The sequence below is a fragment of the Peromyscus maniculatus genome, chromosome 18, assembly GCF_049852395.1.
Source record: "Peromyscus maniculatus bairdii isolate BWxNUB_F1_BW_parent chromosome 18, HU_Pman_BW_mat_3.1, whole genome shotgun sequence".
NCBI classification, from domain to species: domain Eukaryota; kingdom Metazoa; phylum Chordata; class Mammalia; order Rodentia; family Cricetidae; genus Peromyscus; species Peromyscus maniculatus.
This window is the reverse complement of record NC_134869.1, coordinates 44,701,807-44,722,850: the sequence shown is the minus strand read 5'-3', so window position 1 is coordinate 44,722,850 and position 21,044 is coordinate 44,701,807. Positions and strand designations below refer to the sequence as shown.

Here is a 21,044-nt window from a genome sequence, read left to right as displayed (position 1 = left end):
TTTGCGACAGTGGACGCAGGAGGAAAATGAGGGAACTTTCGGGGATGCTGAAACACGATTCTAGACACGTCACATTTGAATACCCAACATGAGGTGACCTGTGGGTGGGTGGGTGGTAAAAGTGTGTGTGTGTGTGTGTGTGTGTGTGTGTGTGTGTGTGTGTGTGTGTGTGTGTGTGCTATTTAGGAGAAAGTTCTGGACTGGAAACCGGGGTGAGATGTAAATATACATACAGAAGTACAAATTTAATTCACAAAGAAAGTAAAATTGAGTGTACACAGGAAAAGTGAACCCTATATTGCCAAAATGATGACAAGACTTCTGATTGTCCCTGACATCTCAGAAGCGTGCCGAGGCACTCAAGTCATATAACAGCACCAGCATGAGTGTACTGAGATCTCCCTAGTGTTTAGAAACTTTAGTGTAGCAAACCTGGTTTCCCTTATGTAAATTACTCAAGCAACAGTAGCCTGGGAAAATCCATAGCCTCACTGTAGCGAACACAATTCTACACAGAGGCCCTGTAATTGTAACTATTTCTTGTCTGTGGTTCTAAAGCCGGACAGGGCTACAGGCAGATGGAAAGATCTCACCTAAACTAGGGTGTGTCAGCATTAGAGTCTTCCATTTCCCCCAAGAACGGCAGTGCTCACACAGGTGATTTGCTACAGTGGGAACCAACGGGTATGGGGTTCGAGTCTCCTCGCCACCAGCTTTTTCGATTGCGCATCAACTGACATGTTAAGCAGCAAGCACTAGCCACAGACATGCGTGGGCAGAAACCATGCAGCACACAGCTGGGAGAAATGGAGTCTTCAAATTAGTTCAGGCCACCCCACACAGTATTAGATATCTCTTTAGGGCCTCTTACTTTTCCCCGAGGAGGGGATGGCCGAGCATCTCCGAGGACTCCATCACTTCTGCTGCCCAGGTTACCTGCAGGAGTGTCCAGACAAGACTTCACTGGGAAGTCTTGTCGTTTGATTCCACTGCCCCGATAAACCCCCACAAACAGGCACGCATGTTTAATTCTGATAACCTTTTCATTCAAGATCTGTCAGCACCCCAAAGCCAGGTAGACCAAGGTACATGTATTTTTTTTTCCTTCCAAGGTCGTAGTATAATATCACTGCTCTTAGCTATTGGAGGAAATCGGATTGCTAACTCGGGTTTATTAAAAGATTATTTCCTCCAGCTCCAGCCATTGTAAACCAAGCTACCGGATTCAAAATCATGTGGTGTCTTGTCTGTCTGCCTATACAGACAGACAGACAGACAGACAGACAGAAGGATGGATGGATGGACGGACATTTGAGAAAGGGTCTCACTGTGTTGTCCTGCTGGCCTGGAACTCACAGATACGCCTGCCTCTGTCTTCCAGGGTTGGGCTGCCAGGCTATGTACGTATGTATGTATCCGATTTGTGGGCATAAAAAGACCCTACTGGTATCAATATTAAAAGTGTTTTTTCCCCCATCAAAGCGGCTGTTTCATCCGCGAATAGTAAAATAATCGACACAGTTCTTTTCGCTTGCAATTGAAACGCTCCCTCACACCAAACCCACTTCAACTGTACTCCCTAAAGTTTCTCTAAGTCACTCCACATCTGAGCAGCAAGCGAGCTCAGTCCTCCGCTGGCTCGCTTTCCCCCCCCTTCCATTCCATCTGATCTATGGTTCCCAGGACATAGCGGAGACTTCTGGCTGCAGACGCTGGAAAATGTAACTCGGAATTTCCTACAATCTCAGCTCCACTTTCTCCTCGGCGCCGGCCCGGGAGGGTTGGAGCCTTGTTATTGTCACGTGGCCGCGGGTGCCCCGGCGAGCCAATGGGCGAGCGCCGGCCTCCGCGCCCCGCCTCGCCGCTCCGCCGCGCCGGGACTTCGCGCCCCCGCCGCCCCGCCGCAGGCGGAAAAGTTTCTGTGCAGGCGATCGAGCTCTCGGACGCCGCTCGGGCTGCCCGCGCCGCGCCTGGCCGTCCTTCGCTGCTGGCTCTCCCGCTGCGCGCGGGCATGCGAGGCCTTCGGTGCCGACCCTGAGCGGGCGAGGAGCACGCGGCCGCGATCGGCGTGTCCAGCCCGGTCCCGGGAGTTCGGTGCTCGTCGGGGGAGGGGAGGAGGGAGAGAGTTGGCACGAGGCTGCGGAGCTCCGGGACGATCGGAGGCGGCGGGGAGCGCGGCGATGGGTGCTCCCAGGCTCCGAGCGGCCGCGGCGGCGGCGCTGGGGCTGCTGCTGTGCGCGGGGCTGGGGCGCACGGGCCCGGCGGAGCGCGGAGGCCACGGGGCGCCGGGGCAGCCCTCGGAGGATGCTGCACGGCGCCCATGCCCAGCCGCCTGCCACTGCCTCGGGGACCTGCTAGACTGCAGCCGCCGCCGGCTCGTTCACCTTCCTGATCTTCTCCCGGCCTGGGTCGCCCGGCTGTGAGTATCAATATCATTACCGTGGGGTGGAGGGGACGGCCCCACCGAGGGGTGCGGTGACGAGCGCAGTCTGCCCAAGGCCTGGGCGCAGGGTGCAGTGTGCACTGCGCCTAGGCCGCGAGTGGAGTCCCTTGGGGGAACTCAAGTCTCCCTCTGCGTCCGCGCAGGTGGGCGCTTGGCTCGCCACTCCCGGGCCAGAGGACCAGACGCCCGCGACCGCAGGAGCCAGTCTGGGAGACCACCGGATTTTTGCATGTTTTCTTCTGAGTTTATTATTTGGGAAACCGGCCCAACTTTGGCTTCCCAGTGGTTTAGAGTCCCTGCCTGTCCCCAGTCACTGCTTGCGCGCCTTTCACGTAGAACCCCCTCCTCAGGCTGTGGTGTACCGACCTTTCTTCTTCCTGTGCTTAATTTCACATTAGCAGACCATCAGCCTCCCTCCCGGGCCACTTTGTAATGCGTCTCGGTTCCGGTGAGAAGTTGGGTGCGAAGTCTGATCTGTGGATAAGCAGGGGGAGGAAGTGGGTTTTCAGAACCGACACCTCCTCCAGCAGCGCTGTGAAGGTTGAGGGCCCGCGCTGAGTGCTGTTTGGCGAATTTTAAGATGCGAGGTCTGAAAGCCTGAAGTCACTGCCAACGGTGTGGAAGAACACAGAAGAAAATGTAATTTAATTGGAAATGCGAGTTCTTACAAATGTCAGCCCTCCTTATTCTCTCCCAACCTCTAATTTTGTTAAAATTGGAGGGGGTGTTTAAGCCATACGCAAAATAAATAAATAGATAACTGAAAATTTTTAAAAAAATTCAAAAGTTGTATTAAAAAAAACAGTTGTCCTGCTTAAAAGAAAAATCAAATTGCACTTCATACTTAAGATTCCTAAATTTAGGCCTAGTGGAAATTCTCAGCTCTTAAACAATTGTCGAAGCTCTTGACAATAGTTGGTGGTCAGGCGGCTTAAGAAGTCGTGTTTTTTTTTTTTTAAACCAGTGTGCCAACCTAAATACTTTCATCAGCTATAAACTGTTGACCATCAAACAAAACGCCTTGTTTTAAGAAGGAGTTTAATAAGGAAATAGAATTAACGAGAATTGGATTGATATTTAATGGCTGATTATGGAATGTCTGATGTAGCAGCTTTTATTACTCGTGAAAGGGAAGATAAAGCCTTGAGCCTAAAGCAGGAAGACTTTCAATTAGTTGTGGCTAATTCCATTCAATTGCCTCTTGGGGGTGGGGGGTCTCGCTGCCGCATTCACGGGAAGCAGAATGGCTCCATTGAGAACATATGGAACCTGTGAATGCCTGGAGGTGGACACCTATGGCTAGCAGAGGGATGAGAGAGAAAACTCAGACGGTGCTTCCCTGGAGTGCCTTTAGAAATGCTTACTCCATCTAACTTCAGTTCCTCAGTGACAGGTGGCCCATTAAATGCTGTCAGTACACGGTATTGTGTTTTGGAATCTAGAGGCATTTCGGAGAACTGTGAGGAGCTGGATTGGAAGTAGGGCTGAGTCGAAAGGGGGACTCAATACCTATTTAAACGTTCTTAAAGAGAGCTGACCTAATTAGGATTTTGTTTTGCAGATAATTTGGTGGCACCCTAACAAATTACAGTTTATTTGGTTTGCGCAGTCTTTAATTACATTTCCACCAGTAGTAAATTGTCTCAATACAAGTCCACATTCCTCAAATGTATGTGAAAATACATCCCACTTGTATAAATAAGCACTTAGCCTCCTTTCAGAGGTCCTGCTGTGACCTCTCATCTGGACAGCCTTCCCTCCAGTCCTTGGTCCTTGTTCTCCTGTGACTTCTGACCATCTTCCTAGGTGTCACCAGACCATGTGGTCTTAAGTTCTTTATTGTCAGGGTTTCTTTTGTTTGTTCCTCCCCCTGTTATTTGGTGGATTGCAATAGGAGATGTAAGTTGCTGCTCCTTAAACCTTACATAATAACAAAAGCTCTTAAGTAGACCTCACTTCCACGACCAGGGAGTGAGTAGAAAAATGTGTCTTGTGCGGCACGGCTCTCCTTTCCCTGGGTCATGAAAAGAGCAAAAGTTTGTCTTTGGAACAGTTGTTGATGAGAAAGTTCAGGAAAGCATGCTGTGGGCCTTTTGTTCTCTTTGTGGAACGTGCAAGTTATGAACGTCTGTGCTGCGTGTGTGTGTGTGTGTGTGTGTGTGTGTGTGTGTGTGTGTGTGTCCACTTTACCCAGTTGTCATTTATTGCCACAGGAGCGCCTTGAGTGGAAAGCTGAATAGTTGGAGCTGAACAATAATAACACTGTGCTTGCTCCTGCTTTGAGAGCGAAGCTGCAGTCCTTTAATGAAAGTGGCTATTAAAAAAAACTCACTGCTTGGAGCCTCGCTTGAAAACCTTTGTGCTTTCGGGGCTCGAAACCCAAAGAGGGGGGCTTGTTACAATACGTGACTTAGCCAGAGGGGGGATATGGTTTGATTGCCAACTGGAACCTCTGGTGTTATTAGATTCTAGCTGGGATTTCAGATGATGCATCTTACCACGTGGGCATGTTTGAGCTCTTAACAGGGCTGAGGCGAAAGTCCGAAAGGTAGTTTGTGCTGGTGTGTGACTTCTTCTTCGGTGTTGGCCTGTTAGGAATCTTCTGGAGCTGACTGAAGCTGGGGGTAGGGAGGGAGTAATAGTCCTTATGGTTTCCACAGCTGTTCGTCTATATTTTCCAGACCCAAGCTGGAGCCCAGCAGGCTGATTTATGAGTCGCTTTGGATCCGTGTTTTAAAACAGCTACAAGCCTGCCTTGTTGTTTTTCGGCTTTCCGTGTTTCTGCTGAGTTAGCAGCTTGGCAGGCCCCTGTGGGGTTAAGACACACCGCTGCTGTCTTTGCGTTTCCAAATTTGAGCCGGAAGCCAGATTTCCAAATGTTTAAAAAGAAGAAAACACTAGCTAGCACCAAGTGCTGTAAAATCAATAGTTCTCACATATGCTCATTCACTTGATAAAGCGACTCTACCATACACAGGGTTTGATTTTTTTTTTTTTTCCCCAAGCCTTTGCCCAGTGGCTTTCTGGGTAAATAGCTAACGCCTTGCCCAACCCAAGTATTGGCCTCATCACAGCAAATCTTGTTAAAAAAAAAAAAAAGTTTCCCGGGGAAAGATGTTCTTTTATGGAACTTCACATAACAATCAATCTGCCCTCCCATGGAATAGTTTCTGTCCTGGGTTCAAGGAAACACTGGCGTTTTATGTCCTGAATCTCTCAGTGTTCCATCCATAAAAATAATAGAGGGAAGATGTAGGAAAATGTGACATCCTCTGAAAAGAAGGTAATTACTTCTGAAATGTATATTACTGTAAAAAAAAAATCTAAATTTAGGTAAATTAAAAGTTCCATGGCTTTAAGTATTTAGCAGTAAAAGTCACTTAAGAATTTTTTTTTCTTTTCGTCTCCCACATATAATATGGTTTTAATAGTATACAGATCTCAGGATGGAAGCATTGGCCATAACTGAAATACGTATGGCTGCCAGCTCCTGCTGGAAGACATGAAACCAGTGTCCCCAGAACGTACACTGGGCTGCAGGCTGTTCCCAGTTTAAAGACCTTTTGTTGGGGGGGAGGGGCTAGGGAGGGGGAACCTCATCCCATGACTGGTGGGAAACTTTGAGCCCCCACATCTCATTTCTCCCAGGATTCCCTGTGAAATAATAATCCTTACATCGAGCTTTTCTTTTCTTTAAATTAAAAGAAAATCGACTGGATGAAATGTAAATACCAGATTGCCCCCCTCCCCATGCTTTTCAAACACAGGAAACAATGGTGGGTGGGGGCAGGCGCAGCATTCTTGAGTTAAGTAGGTCCAAATGACTGTCTGTGGGGGGAGGCTAAAGCCCCAGGTGGAAGACTCCTTTCTGGGTTGTGTTTTCAACCATGTGGGCAATCTGTGACTGTCTGGGGTGCTAAAGGCAAGCAGGTTTTTGTCTGACTGCTAACGTGAGTTGTTAGGCTCTCTGCTTCCTTGATGAACTCCAGATGGACTTGGGCTGGACGGTGAGGGGAAAGTGTCTGGCTCCAGCCAGCGTGGTGAGCGTGCACAGCAGTGGTTGTAATTGCAGGATTTTTATAGTTGAAATGGGAGCCAGATTCCCCCCCCCAACCCCCACCCCTTCATGTTATAACTCCACCAGAACAAATCTGCTCATGTCTGTTACTGTCTGGTAGGTCTCTAGGCAAGCAGAGCTTGAATAAAAATCTTTGCAAGTTCCTTTTTTTTTTTTTTTAAATTTTCTTTTGGGGTGAAACACAGGAATCAGGGCTTACTCTCAAAACAAAAAGCAAGGAGAAGGACAGGGTCCTTCATTGCCAGTTGTGGATTGAGCAAGCAGCAACAGTGTTTCTCTGTGTGTGCGATTGCTGTTTTTCTCTTGTTTGTGGGAGGACATTCTGATGGAGGTAGCATGGTTCATGCTTGTCAGCAGCTAACTTTAGTTATCTAAAACTGGGGTGATTTAAAAGCCTTCATTTTCAACACCGGGGAATTAGCCGAGGATCGGCTTGCCTCTTCCAGAAGGGGAGCTTCCAGCCACACTGGGCTTGAACCTTGTACCTGGTGACTGTTCCAACCATTTTGTCCTCCTGGTACTACTTTGGAGGCATGTAGATGGGATGTTGAAACATTTGTTGGATTGTGTTCTCCTTTTTTTTCAAATCGTGATGCTGGGTGGACTTCCTAACCCAGAGCACTGTGTAGCTAGGAGTTGGTTACTTTTAGTACTTGGACGCCTGTGGGAATTGTTAAGTTGTACTGGGCCTTTGAGTAAGAAGCACCTTTCTTTTTAGTGACCAAGATGCTTGTACCGCTTGCCCTGCATTATCAGATGGTTGGTGTGGTTCATAAATGGTGTGCTGCATTATTGGATATTGAAATTCAAAGTTCTTAGAGGAGAGGAATTCAGGCTGTGGTGTATCCCTTTGAACATGTACATTCGGGGGCGTGTGCAATTGCACACACACACACACACACACACACACACACACACACACACGAACACACCCTGTATTAGTAATCTAGTCCCTTAACTCACACAGAGAAACAAATAGCTGAAATAACTCCCCATGGATGCCAACCTCTGCTCTCTTTGACTGCCTTAAAGACATTGCTACTTAATTTTGTGATAATCAAAATGTTTCTTCAGAGTCCTTGTTTCAGTAACCTGTCTAATTAGCTACTTTTCATAGTCTATGATGTCATTGTATCAAATTGAGGGTGGGGAGAGAGATGAGAGGGTGAAGCAAGCTACAGTTCATAAAAGGTCTGTTCACCATGTGCCAAAAAAACAGCTCTTAAAATGCTTGTGGGCTTCAAGTATTTGAATCTGCCAGCCTCTTAAACTAAATTTGCCCTTAGAGTTTGTCATTTCGAGTTTGACATTTGGTTGCCATTTACTTTGTGGACAAAGTGGTCCGATTATTTCTCTTCTTGCCACTGGTGTTGAGAGAGATAATTCAGAACCCCGCTCTGCCTGGCACTTCATTAAGTGATATTAGTAACTTTTACGAAACTGCTTGTAATACCACTTTTTGTTTTCTTCCAGGGACCTCAGTCACAACAGGTTATCTTCTATCCAGACAAGTTCCCTGAGCCACCTCCAAAACCTTCGAGAAGTGTGAGTCCCAGTCACTTCCTATTTGAGGGTTGCATGAAATGTTTCCCCCTCTCAGACCATTTCACGGGATGAACCTTTGGTTTATAGAAACTTTCCTTCAAACTTTTAAGTGGGCGGGCTTTAAATAATGTATAGTGTTTCCACATTTTTGGATTTCAGATGACCTAATTAGCCTTTTCTGTTCTTTTTGGCATTCTTAGGAAGCTGAATAACAATGAACTGGAGACCATTCCAAACCTGGGACCAGTCTCAGCAAATATTAGACAGCTCTCCTTGTAAGTGAATGTCGGCGTCATTCCCATGGTTCCCATGTATGTGTGTAAGAGCGGCAGGTACCATCCGTGTCAGTGATTCTCAATCATTGGACCCCTTCGGGTGTTGCATATCAGATATCATGCCTATCAGATGTTTACATTAAGATTCATAACAGTAACAAAATTACAGCTGTGAATGAGCAATGAAATAATTTCATGGCTGGGGGTCACCACAACATGAGGAACTGTATTGCGGCGTTAGGAAGGTTGAGAATCACTGATTTATATGAACTAGCACGTACCTCTTAGAAGCAAACTTTGAATACCCTTTCCAGGGCATAAGAAAGAAGGCACCTTTAAATTAATTTGTTTCCACTTCTAAATCGCAAGTGTGTGTTTGTTTGTTTGTTTGTTTTGGAGCTGGGGTGGAACCCAGAGCTTCTTGCTTGCTAGGCAACCCATTAAAAACTACCAAGCCCTCAAGCGTCCTTACAACACACATTACTCTCTGCTGCCTTTGCACACCTGACTGCCGGGATTCAAAAGAAGTTACTTAGAGCTTTGGTTATGTTCTGTGGACTAGAAATTAAATTCTGACAGTGCTCAGCGGTTGGCAGGCAGGCCTGAGAACTGTGGATGCTGAGTTATGTAATATTTGTCGATAATGCTCAGACTTCCTGTGAGGATAATAGGAACTGGTAATATGCCATTGAGGTCTCGTTTTTTATTTTTCGTTATATGTGTATGTGGGTTTGTGCACATGTGAGTGCAGGTATCCTTGGAGTCCAAAAGGGGGCGCTAGATCTCCTGGATCAGTTATCAGCTGTTGGATGTGTGTGCTGGGAACTGAACTAGGGTTCTCTCCGGGGCAGAGTCTGCTCTTAATCAGTGAGTCATCTGGCATCACCTTTTAAGTATGGCGCCTGGCATGGGAATCAGGATTAGAAATTCCAACTGAAAATGTCAACATAGGGTAGTTAAATCAGTAAGTGAAGTCAAAACGTGAGTTTGTAGTTTTTCAGGTACAATTAAAATCGTGTCAGATTTTCTGTATTTTAAGTACAGATAATATGTGTATACTCATGTACTCAGGTCAGTTTCGGGGACCATCTTGTCTTGGCAGCATTTAAAAGTGGCATTTTGTATGTTCCCGGTTTAATTTTGAAAATTAAGCAATTTCCTGTCCTGATCTTAAGTAATTAAAATTTTACTTGTCTCCAAAGTTAAAACGTGTTCTTCAAACAGCTTGATTAAATGCCACCATTGTTCCTTCTTTTTTTTTTTTTTTTTTTTTTTTTTTTCTAGTAAAGGTGTTGGGAAGGTTGAAGTTGTTATATAGTAAATTCAGGCGAGCTGGTCAATTAATTAAAGTGATCACTCTCCAATTGCTTACATCTGGTGATTTATAGTGGTTTGTTTTTCCTGAGGGCCCTGGTCAGCCAAGTCACCCCGCAGCCTCCGTCTGAGTCTGCTTGTCTCCTGTTTGAATAAGAACTGAGTGGTATTTGATACTCACGTGGCTTTCCCCAAAGATCAGAACCAGAGAGGCACGAAAGAAAAGACACTTGGTATTTGTCAAATAAACACTGAATTTTTTTTTTAGAAAGAGTTTTCATATTAGTATTAATACCCATTTTCTTCGTGTCCTATTGGTGTCCGAGCGGAAGGCATCTTACAGCCTCGGGAGTTATTTTTGTCCGGCCAAGGGGGGCTGTTAATGTTTCTCTTTACCCTGTCGTCTTCGTCCCGTGTTTCAGCAGACTCTGTGAACATGCTTAAGAGCCTCCTGGCACTGTGGTGGCTGAGGGTCTGCGGTGGCTTTTGCTTTGGGTAGGGTGGTGTGACAGCCTCTAGTTCGTGTCGTTGAGTCGAAAGTCTGAGAACACGCAAGGAAGTTATGAATTTCTCTTGGAACTGAATAGCTACCACCCTCCCTTTGAATGCCATTACTTACAGCTAGAAAGCCAGAGGCTGGAATGGTGGGGGGGGGGGTGCGCGGGGTTGGGGTGGGGGCTGGGGAGTTAGGAATGGTCCACATGCTGTTCCTGCGTGTGCTTAGCTTTAGTGAGGCTGTGTGTCAAATTAGCCTCCGAAATTTCACTTCCTTTCCCTTTCATCGGTCAGAGCACATCTGGGCAGTCTTATTTTGTTCCTCTCACATAATGCTCGGCCCAATTATTGCTTAGCTTAGGAAGCCCCGGTGGGGGGTGATTTATGTGAGGAGTCTGCTCATGCAGTATGGAGAGTAAAAAATAGTTGTTGTTGTTTTTTATGCCCGTGAAAGGTCTCGAAAACCTTACCTCTTTGGTGGTTTCTTACTACAAATATTTTATTTTCTCCTGAAGGCTCTCCTGGATATTGTCATATATAGTTATTATTTCTAAAACATCAGTATCTTCTGTATCCTGTTGTGTAGATGGAATATTTATTTTCCTTCATAGAGAGACCCTGGGAAGTAATCTCAACTAAATATCATTACTTTTAAATACATTCCTGAAATTGCAAAAAAAAAAAAGTTATTAAACTTCATGACATGACTCAGATTCCATACTTGCCTTAGCACTATATTCAAATTTCATTTTTCAAAGTAGTTTCTAAAAACATTTGACCTTTGTTATCAGGGGTTTTTTTTAGCTTGTTTTTTATATTTTTTTTTTTTGGAAGAAAATATTTTTCTGGGCTATTTATATGTTATAATAAGGAAAAATTAGTTGGAGTTTTAAACATTTTATATACATATATATCTCATAATCTTTATATAAAATATATTATACATCTTAAGGACAAAAGTTTAATACTCCAGCTTCATGCTGTTGTTTCTCTGTGCCACGGGACCCTCCCAGTTGGAGTAGCTGGCTTCAGAGATGACTAGCTGGTAAAATATTTGTCTCTGCCTATAATTGTAGGAGACAGGAGCTAATGTGGGGTCAGATGGCATCCCATGTCCAAAGACAAGACAGACAGTTCTGAAGCCTGGTAAAATATGAGGGACTTGGGATGCTGGCTGGAAAGTCAGTGGCCAGCCTCTAACAAAGCTTATCTCTGACATGATAACGGATCTTTTACGATGCAAAAGACCTGAATAGAAGGTTCAGAACTCACTGATGTGCTGGGGTAAGGCATGGGCTGTGTGTGTGTGTGAGTGTGTGTGTGTGTGAGTGTGTGTGTGTGAGTGTGTGTGTGTGTGTGTGTTGATTGATTTTTTTTTCTTTCTCTCAAATCATTGCAAAGCTGTGGTAAGATAGTGTTTGTTTGTTTGGTTTTTGCTTTGTTTTTTAGAAATGGAAAAATCCTGAGATGAGTATATCTCAAAGTAAAACTGTTGACTTTATGTAGTATGGCGTGACTTACCCAGGTTCCAAGCACTTTTATGTTTATTTGTTTGTTTTGTTTTGTTTTGTTTTTGGAGACAGGGTTTCTCTGTGTAGTTTTGGTGCCTGTCCTGGAACTCACTCTGTAGATCAGGCTGGCCTCGAACTCACAGAGATCCACCTGGATCTGCCTCCCCAGTGCTGGGACTACAGGCGTGTACCACCACTGCTTGGTCCAAGCACTTTTGAAACATGTAGCATGAGTTGGGGCAGGGGTTTCATTTGTGAGACATGGTGGTTTAATTGTGAAAAGAGACTGGTCAAGTCTTTATCTTGACGATGATGGTTTAAACAGTACTGCCTGACCTGTGGACATTTGCCAAGTGTCCTAGAGATGAGAAGCGTTAAATCAGCGGCTGTCAGCAGTGCTTGTGGCGTTAAAAATGGACATTCTCTGACCCCACTCCTAGAGTGTCCCAGTTGGAGGGTTTGGGCAGGGCCAGGGACATCTGTTGGGACACATCCGTCCTCTGGAGTTCTGATCAGCTCTGACGTAAACATTTCTGGAAATATCAGTTAGGTCAGTATCACCGTCAAGATGCCACGGTCATCTTTTTACAAGTGTGCAGGTGTATGTGTGCCCATGTGGAAGCCAGAGGGGCAATGTTGGGTGTCTTCCTCAAACTCCACCTTCATCATCATCATCATCACCATCATCATCACCACCACCATCATCATCACCATCATCATCATCATCATTACCATCACCATCATCATCACCATCATCATCATCACCATCATCATTACCATCATCATCACCATCACCATCATCATCACCATCATCATCATCATCATCTGAGATGGGGTCTGTCAGCGAGCCTAGAGTTCACTGATTCCGCTAGACTGGCTGACCAACAAGCCTCAAGATCCTCCTCTCCAGCACTGTATGGACTGGGCCATCCCCTCCAGCCATGTTCTTCTAAGTACTGGTTAAAGTCAAAGCACGGTCTCCAGTAAAAAGCCCGAGATTTGCGACAGTGTGAGGATCAAATGTAAGGCCCGGGAACAGCAGTCAGGCTGCAGTGTCGAGCGCAGCTTGGAGGTGTCCGACAGCTACTGTCCCTTCAGCAGGACGGAAGAAGCGTGGTGACTGCCCTCGTCTACGGAGGGAGGGGTCGTGCCAATAGAACAGTCATTGAAAGTGAAGTTCAAGGGTGGGCGTGTGGGGCAGCAGTCGAGTTGCATGACCCTGCACCTCCAGCCTCACTGAGGGGAAGAAGCAAAGCCTCTATCTATCTAGGGGCCTGGGATTCATGACCAGCCCCGTCCACGGTGGGTCTTTCTGCGTGTGTGCTCTCTCTCTCTCTCCTTTAAAACGAGAATAATAACAGTACCTGTCTTCCCAGAGTCATTGTGAGGATTTGTGGAGAGCAGGCAGGAAAAGCCATCTGGTACGCGCAAGTGACGAGTGATGGGGAGGGAGATGATTCATTCGCCTAGAGCCCAGCAGTGAATGTTTGTTATGTGCCAGGATCTGTTTCAAGCAGAGAGCTCACAATCTGCCTCTTACGGTGGAACTTCATTCTAACGGGAAGGGAGAGGAGAAACGGATGGGTCCGCCAACTTCAAAGGAAAAAGTGGCTTGGGCTCCCGATAAAGGTGTGGTTGGTGAGCCCTGGCGGCTGTCCTTTGAGGTGCTCAGGAAAGGCCAATATTGACAGAGCCCTACTATGTGTCAGGTTCTAAGGACAGAGGTCAGCGATTGAACAATACAGATGAAAATCCCTGCCTTCGGAGCAGGAATGTCTCACCTTCTCATGGAAGCGGGAAGATAAAAGTCAAATAAGAGTTGCCTACCGAGTGGGGTAGATCTTGGAGAGAAAGAAAAAAGCAGGGAAGAAAGTCTATGCAGCGGGCATGGCCGAAGAAGACCGGACAGTTTAGAAGGGAAGGCCTTCGAGATGGCTCAGTGGCACTTTCTGCCAAGCCTGAGGACTTGAGTTCATTTCCCACAACCCATATGGTAGGAGAGAACCAACTCCCACCAATGGTCCCATGAGTTCCCACCAGTGCACTGTGGCTCATGCATCCCCGACTACAATAAATAAGTAAAAATGTAAAAACAAAAAAAAAATGTAATAAAAGAAAAGGGCATGCAGAGAGAAAAGATTCCCTGAGAAGGTGAGATTTCAGCAATCGCCTCACAGTGTATGTTGGAGGCGGGGGCTCAGCTCTAAGTCTGCCCTGCGTTACCTACCTCACCCTGTGTGTCCAGCTGATGCCCGGTTATCAAATGACCTTATTTCCACCATTCTCCTCTGTGTTTGGAGACCCCTGTGGCTCAGTGCCCTGTTGCAGGCATATAATAATGTATAGTTGGTGCTTAATTAACATGCGTATTAGAGAGTATTTATAGAAAGCCCATGTGTACTTAGCATAATGCAGACAGATCTTGTATACACAGAGTCCAAACCTGTGGCTAAATATTTACAGTGTTCAACTATGCATACTTGGTAGAGTAATAATAATAATAATAATATTAAATTATACCAACCGCAGTAGCGCTAATTAAAAAGACCAAATTAAAAAGAATAAGAGAGGCAATTTAAGGAGCTCCGAATTCATTAGATGACTCTGCAGTGACAGCCTGTCCCAGAGTGAGTAGCAAGTGGGACTCCATGGCCCCCTTTTCTTATGTCTCTATAGGTCACCCAGGTTTTCATGGTGACCATCCCTTTTACTTTGTGAGCTGTGTTGTCAAGTCCTGAGTGGGAATCTACAGCAGAGACACAACACACACACATACATGTCCATACAACTACACCCACACAATATACACACATACACGTCCATACACCTACAACCACACAATGCACACACATACACGTCCATATACCTACAACCACACAATGCACACACATACATGTCCATACACCTATAGCCACACAATATACACACATACATATCCATATACCTATAGCAACACAATGCACACACATACATGTCCATACACCTACAGCAACACCATGCACACACATACACATCCATACACCTACAGCCACACAATATACACACATACACGTCCATATACCTACAACAACACAATGCACACACATACATGTCCATACACCTATAGCCACACAATGTACACACATACATATCCATACACCTATAACAACACCATGCACACACATACACGTCCCACAAGACAGAGCTGCCTCCCTCAGAAGAAAACTAGCCCTATTGGAGTCCTGGGGTGAGGGAGGGAGACACCGTACAAAGTCCTCGACTGTGTATGAGGACTGCTGATAGCAGGTGTCTGTCCCCACTGGTGACCTGCGAACTACTGTGGATGACACGTGGTCCTGTCCCATCTCTTGTCCCGTTGTACCCGAGACGTGTTGGAGGCACAGAAAAGTGTGTGAATCACACCCTTCCCTTGGGGTGGGGTCTTGAGTTGCCAAGACACGACAACAAAAAATAGCACTGTGGGGCGGGGAGTGTTAGCGCTGGATGTGTGTGTATCCCGGGGGTGGGCACAGGATCTTCAGGTTCTGTAGAATGCTTGGAAGGGTGGTGGTGGCCAGCCAGTCTGTCTTGTCCTGTGGCAGAATGCCTGGGAAGACAAAGAAGGAAAGGTCACCTTTAATTCAGATTCTAAGGTGTGAGTCCATCCTGTCAGGAGGGCCTGGTGGAGCAGAGCAGGGGTATTTTAGAAGCCAGGAAACAAAAGAACAAGGCCTCCGCGCTAGAGGGTTCTCTGTTTCCATTTTATTCAGTGTGGGCCCCAGCCTATGGGATGGCACTGCCTGCGTTGATGCCCAGGTTTTCCTCCATAGTTAGCCCTGTCTGGAGATATCCTCTCGGAGGCAGCCGGAAGTGCTCCTCATTAACCTCCTGGATGTTTCTCAGCCCAGTCAAGTTGACTGATGAGACTAGCCATCCAGCCCAGAGATTTTTCTTTGATTTCCGTTTTTGAAACTCTTACAGGTTATAGGGCGTGTGGCCTCTAGAGGGCATTTGTCACATCTCACACCAAAGGTAGGACTCATGTCTTCCTGAGGTCTCAGTCCTTCCAGCAGCAGCAGCCCAGGGCAGTTCCATTCATGTGGAAAGCGTGCATGAAGAATCATGAGTGGGTGAGAGACACATAGAACCCTCTAAAATAGGGGAGCCTGGGGCTGGAGTTGGGGCACAGGTTTGTGTCTGGCTCAGTGTCATGGCCTGCCTGACCTGAGGCAGACGTAATGAATTCGTCTTTGTTTATCTGTACAAACAGTCAGAGATGTCTGCCCATCTACCTCCTCTGTTCCGGCCGAGGATCAAGGGGCGTTCCATACTAGAAAGGGCCCCGAGGGGCTCCAGCAGCCACAGCTGCAGCGGTCACAGCCTGCTGTGGGTTTAGCCTCAGGGGCAGAGGCCGAGGGTGCCGATGTGATTGCTTGAACATGAGGGTCACAGGAGATAGGTGAACATATTTTAAAATTATCTTGGCAGCAATGGATGGGGGGGGAGAGTAGTGGTCACTTTATATTTAGAGTAAATTAACAGTAAAACCTGAACTTCCTTTCAGTGGTCAAAAAAAAGTGGGAGGGGGGCAGCACAACATGATAATAGTAAATAACTCAACATTTATTGTAGACGAATTTCTAAGCGGTCTTATTAAATAAGAAACACAGAGCCAGATGCGGCGTTAAAAGCCCAAGAGATCAAAGCAAAGAGCCACAACCACCTTTAGCTCACCAATCGCTGCCGTCCTTCCCCTGAGAAAGAGACCTTCTTCCTGTGTGACCTGTCTTTTTATTGCCTTCCTGTTCTGCCTTCTCATTGGCTCTAAACCTAACCACAGGACTTCCTCGTCACTGCCTGTCTATACCAGACCTCCAAGTCTCTATGGTTGGTACTGGGATTAAAGATTTGGATCCCCACGCTTGGCTGTGTCCTTGACCACACAGAGACTCTGCCTGCCATGTGATCGGATTAAGGGCGTGGGCTACCACCGCCTGACTTCTGTTAAATGGCTCGCTTTTACCTCTGACCTCCAGGCAACTTTATTTAGTAACCTACAAATAAAATTACATTTCAGCACAAATAAGATATCACCGTAATTTATAGCCTAAATGTTGTGTTTATGGGCGAATCTGGAGCCTAATAACAAGGCTGATCATTTGCTAAGTGACAGAGAGCAAAGAAGAGGACGCGGCGTGTGTCGTGCTCTGTAGTGGTTCCAGCAGTGGGAAGGGGAGCTGGTATGACTTCTAAAGAGAGGTGATGCCCAGGGGGGTGTGGGTACCCCGGGCTTTGAGGTGCAGCCGTTGCTACCTGGGTAGAACATTGATGTCAGGGAGAAAATGTTGACAGGTTGGAAGGATGAGCTCATGGAGGTTCTTCCTTACTGGCTGGTTTAGAAGGAGTCATGGACGAGCTCTTAACTTTTTATTTTTCTGAGCAGCAGAATCTGCCTTTCTCTCTCTGTCTGTCGTCTGTCTCTGTCTCTCTCTCTCTCTCTCCCTCTCTCTCTCTCTCTCTCTCTCTCTCTCTCCCTCCCTCCTCCTTTTAGATAGTCAACATACTGTTGTTCCTTTTCAAAATCAAGGGTCCTTGGTGGCTTTGAGAATCAACAGTTGTGACATGCCTGTCACCCACAGGTCGGATGGTTGTTCTGTATTCAGAGCCCTGGAGTGTGTTAGAGCCACACAAGGAGGTTGTTCATCCCCGGCAGTGACACAAGCATGTTTTCTGCTTCATGCACAAGACGGAGCAGAACAGCTGAAGAGAAAGGAGAGTGTAGCGCATTACCCTGAAAACTTAACCGTGGTCTTTCAACTCAGTGTTTAGGCTGGTTGATGGTTTAAGAGTGTGCCCATACAGTGGTCCTGCTTCCTGCTTTCAGGGTATCTAGCAAGTTACATGGGACAGCACCTACTTGTAAAATAGGCTTCCATTAGATGGTTTTGCCTGTCTATAGGTAAATATATGTCTGAGCATGTTTAAGATAGGTTGAGCCTAAGCTTGGATGACCAGCAGGTTAGGTTTGCTATTAAACACATTTTTAACTTATAATATTTCCACATATGATGTGTTTTCTGGGGTGTCATCCTATCATAAATCTAGAGAAATACATATACATATTCTGTTACTTACATAGTGAATACAACCCATATTAATTATACAGTTCTCATGCTTTCCAAAAATCAGACTTTTGGATTAGTTTGGGCTTCACTTTAAGGTACTGTTGCTTGGTTGTAATACTGAGTGTATTATCATACTACCCAGTGTAATACTGAGTTTATCTGAAGAATTCACCAAGCTTAATTCATAGCTTTTAAATCTAGCACTAGTGATTTTAGTAGGTTCGTAGCTCAGAAATCAAGCTGCATATGAGAAGACAAGCATTACAAACATTTCAAGTCGTGACTTGTCCGCATAATTTTATAACTAGGAGGTAAAAGCACAAATAGTTGTTTGAAGCAAACCCCCCCTAAGTCAGTGTTTGGAAAGAGGTCACCAGTTTGTCATATTAATTAAGAAAGCTGAGGATCAGACTTCAGCCAAAAGTAAAACATAGGTTTCTAAGGGGAATCAACAAGCTTTGCTTTGATTAAGTGGGCATAGACCATACCCAGCGCTTGCCCACATCTGGTTGTAGAGGAGCTGATGGAATTTGACCAGCTTAACTGCGAAATTCTTCCCTGAGCGAACGCATGTTCGAATGAAGGAATGCTGTCCTGAGGATGGATGGATGGATGGATGGATGGATGGATGGATGGATGGATGGATGGATGGATGGACTAGTGTCTTCCTTAATGCCAAGAGCCGTGCTTTAGAAGCCCCTACCCTTCTCCATGTATACAAACCAGATACTGTTGCATTCATGGAGCGAAAGTCCCACAAAGTAAACACATGAGCGTCTTAATCCCGTTTACGTGGTATTCTTTTATTGGGCCTTACAGTGTTTATATATATAGCTCATACAAAAAAGAATTTGCTGTGCACAGAGCTGTATCTGTGCCCCATTGTGAGTTTTCCATCTCATTTGCTCATTATACTAGCTGGTACCCCAGAATACAGACTTGGGGTTTTCCATTCTCTGCCTAGAATGACTAGATGATTTGAAATACATATTTGTCATCGTTGCGTGGCCTTTGAGAGCTCTCGGTTGTCCTTACGTGGCTCGTTAGGTCAAAAGTGGAATCTTGGTCTCGGTGTACAGTGCTCTGGAACTCCTCTTCAAACTGGAGTCATTCCTTGGGTGCAGGGATGGGCCCTGCTGTTCCCGTCCCAGGTGTCTGGACATTTGCTTTGCCCGTACACAGCACGGTCAGGTCACCTCGCTGTCCACTCTTCCTGTGCCTTGGCTTCGGCTCCACCTTTCTGGGATCTTGTTTGTTTGATCAGCTGGTTGGTTTTGGGTTTTTGTTGTTGTTGTTGTTGTTTGTTTTTTAGGTAGGGTCTCCTTACAGTCTTGGCTGGCCTGGAATTGGATATGTAGACCAGGCTAGCTGAGAACTCATAGATATCTATGTGCTTCTGCTTTCTGAGTGAGTGGTGGGACAAAGGCCTGTGCCACCGTGCCCAGCCACTTTTACATTTTTTAAGCGTGTCTGTAAACCTACATCTTCCAGTTGTATCCATGATTTTAAAGTTTCTGTTTCTCTCTTCCAAATGGAACCTCCCCAAACTGATATCATTTCGATTTTTATCCCCCACGAGGACATGGCTTGCAATGATGGTGTTTGGTACATGGAAAGTACTCAGTTCACATTTGTTGGATGGATAGAGGCATGAATGGATGGCTTGCTCCTAGTTAATCATACAGTTAGCTTTTCTGTTCCTCCATCTGCTACAACTTGTTTTTACTTATTAAACTCGATCCCACCCCACCCTACCCCCCAAAAAAAACAAAAAAAACAACGTTGTAGATTTGACAGAAGGGACCTGTTGGGCAATCTTTCCGCAGTGGTCCTCCTCGAAGCTCCTAAAATTGACCTCCCTCCCTTGAGCTTGTCTGACCAGAATGCTTGCCGCGGCAGAGCATCTGTGCTGTCAGAGCCTCGCTGCTGTTCCTCCCCACGGGGGGGGGGGGGGGCGGTTCCTCCCCATTTCAAGTGCAGCTTTGTGGCACTGGGGACAGCTTCTACCAGGAAGCATCTCTGTGCCAAGTGAGGCTCGTTCTGCCAAGACAGACAAGACAAGAGTTCCAGCCAGTTAGCTTTCCGTGGTTGGGGTGGCAAGATTGAACATGCACCTCTTTTCTGGTCTAGTTGCTTTCTGCCTCTTCCTTTCCTTCCTTAAGTTTCTCTGATGGTTTCCTAAGGCCAGAGGTTGAGGACTCTGGTTTGTTGAAGACCAAAACAGTGAAAGAGGGTTGGAGCCAACAAACCTCTTCTCTCTTTGGATGAAAGTTGCTTAAGCAGTAGATTCAACACATGAAAGGGAAGGCAGTCATAAACACAAATGCCTCATTTCTGTCGCTTCATACCACCTGCCTGGCTGTCTCATGCCCTTGTTCTGTCGCTTCAGCTAGAAGCTAGAGCAGCCTGGCAGTCTGTAGAGTGAGGTTGAAGACAAAAGGAAATTGAAGGGAATAGTCACACTTCAGGTACTTTAGAGCATAGAATAAATTTGGTATTTATTTGGGAACTGTCCATTTTATTATGCGTGGGCAATTTAAATTTTTCATAGAAAAGAACTGTAACATGCACAAGTCAAAGTGAATACACATGTATACATATAAACAAACATGTATGTCTGTCTAGAGAGAGAGAAAGAGAGAGAGAGAGAGAGAGAGAGAGAGAGAGAGAGAGAGAGAGAGAGAGAGGCACTTTTGAATTTGGTCAGTTTTCTTTGTAATCCCACACATGACATTGGTCTAGACTAGATGGCAGAATTCTTCCAATGAAAAAAATGCTTCAGATTTGGGCACACATTCAGCTCATTGAATGGGTGTCTTTGTTCTTACCCACCACACCATGTAATTATCAAAGAGAATTATTTGCAAAGAATAAGAAACAGTTTGATACGTTATGTAACTGTTGGGGCCCATTTTTTATTTAGTGCCTGTGCACAATTTTGGGATTAGGAGAGGCATTTCCCTCTGTGGAAGGGAAGAATCCTTGAAAGAGAGATCCTTGGACCTCTCTCCACGAAGCACATCCAGTGCAGGAGGTCATTCTGGTGAGCGCCCTTCCCAGAGAGACCTGCTCTGTGGATGTACTTGCTAGAACTTACCTCTCTGTGGTGGGGAAGAAACTTCCAGTTTGGACATTACAGGCTTTAAAACATACAGTTTTTTAAATACAGCTGCTGTCCGCCATTTGTCGTTTTGCTATTGTTTGTTTGGTGGGACAGGGTGGGTCTCACTCTGCAGACCTAGTGCTCTCTCAGTTCCGCCGCCTCAGCTTCTCTGCGCT

The 21,044-nt window shown here is 46.0% G+C and overlaps 1 protein-coding gene across 1 annotated transcript in view; it reads left to right on the top strand.

Moving 5' to 3' along the window:
* Positions 1-1,905: 1,905 nt before the first annotated feature.
* The window catches only part of Lrig3 (leucine rich repeats and immunoglobulin like domains 3), a 51,619-nt gene continuing 32,480 nt past the window's right edge, over positions 1,906-21,044 (top strand). The window contains exons 1-3 of the mRNA XM_006973323.3: positions 1,906-2,419; positions 7,995-8,066; positions 8,267-8,341. Coding sequence (XP_006973385.2) covers positions 2,181-2,419; positions 7,995-8,066; positions 8,267-8,341 — 386 coding nt within the window. The 5' untranslated portion in view covers positions 1,906-2,180. The remainder of the gene's footprint in view (positions 2,420-7,994; positions 8,067-8,266; positions 8,342-21,044) is intronic.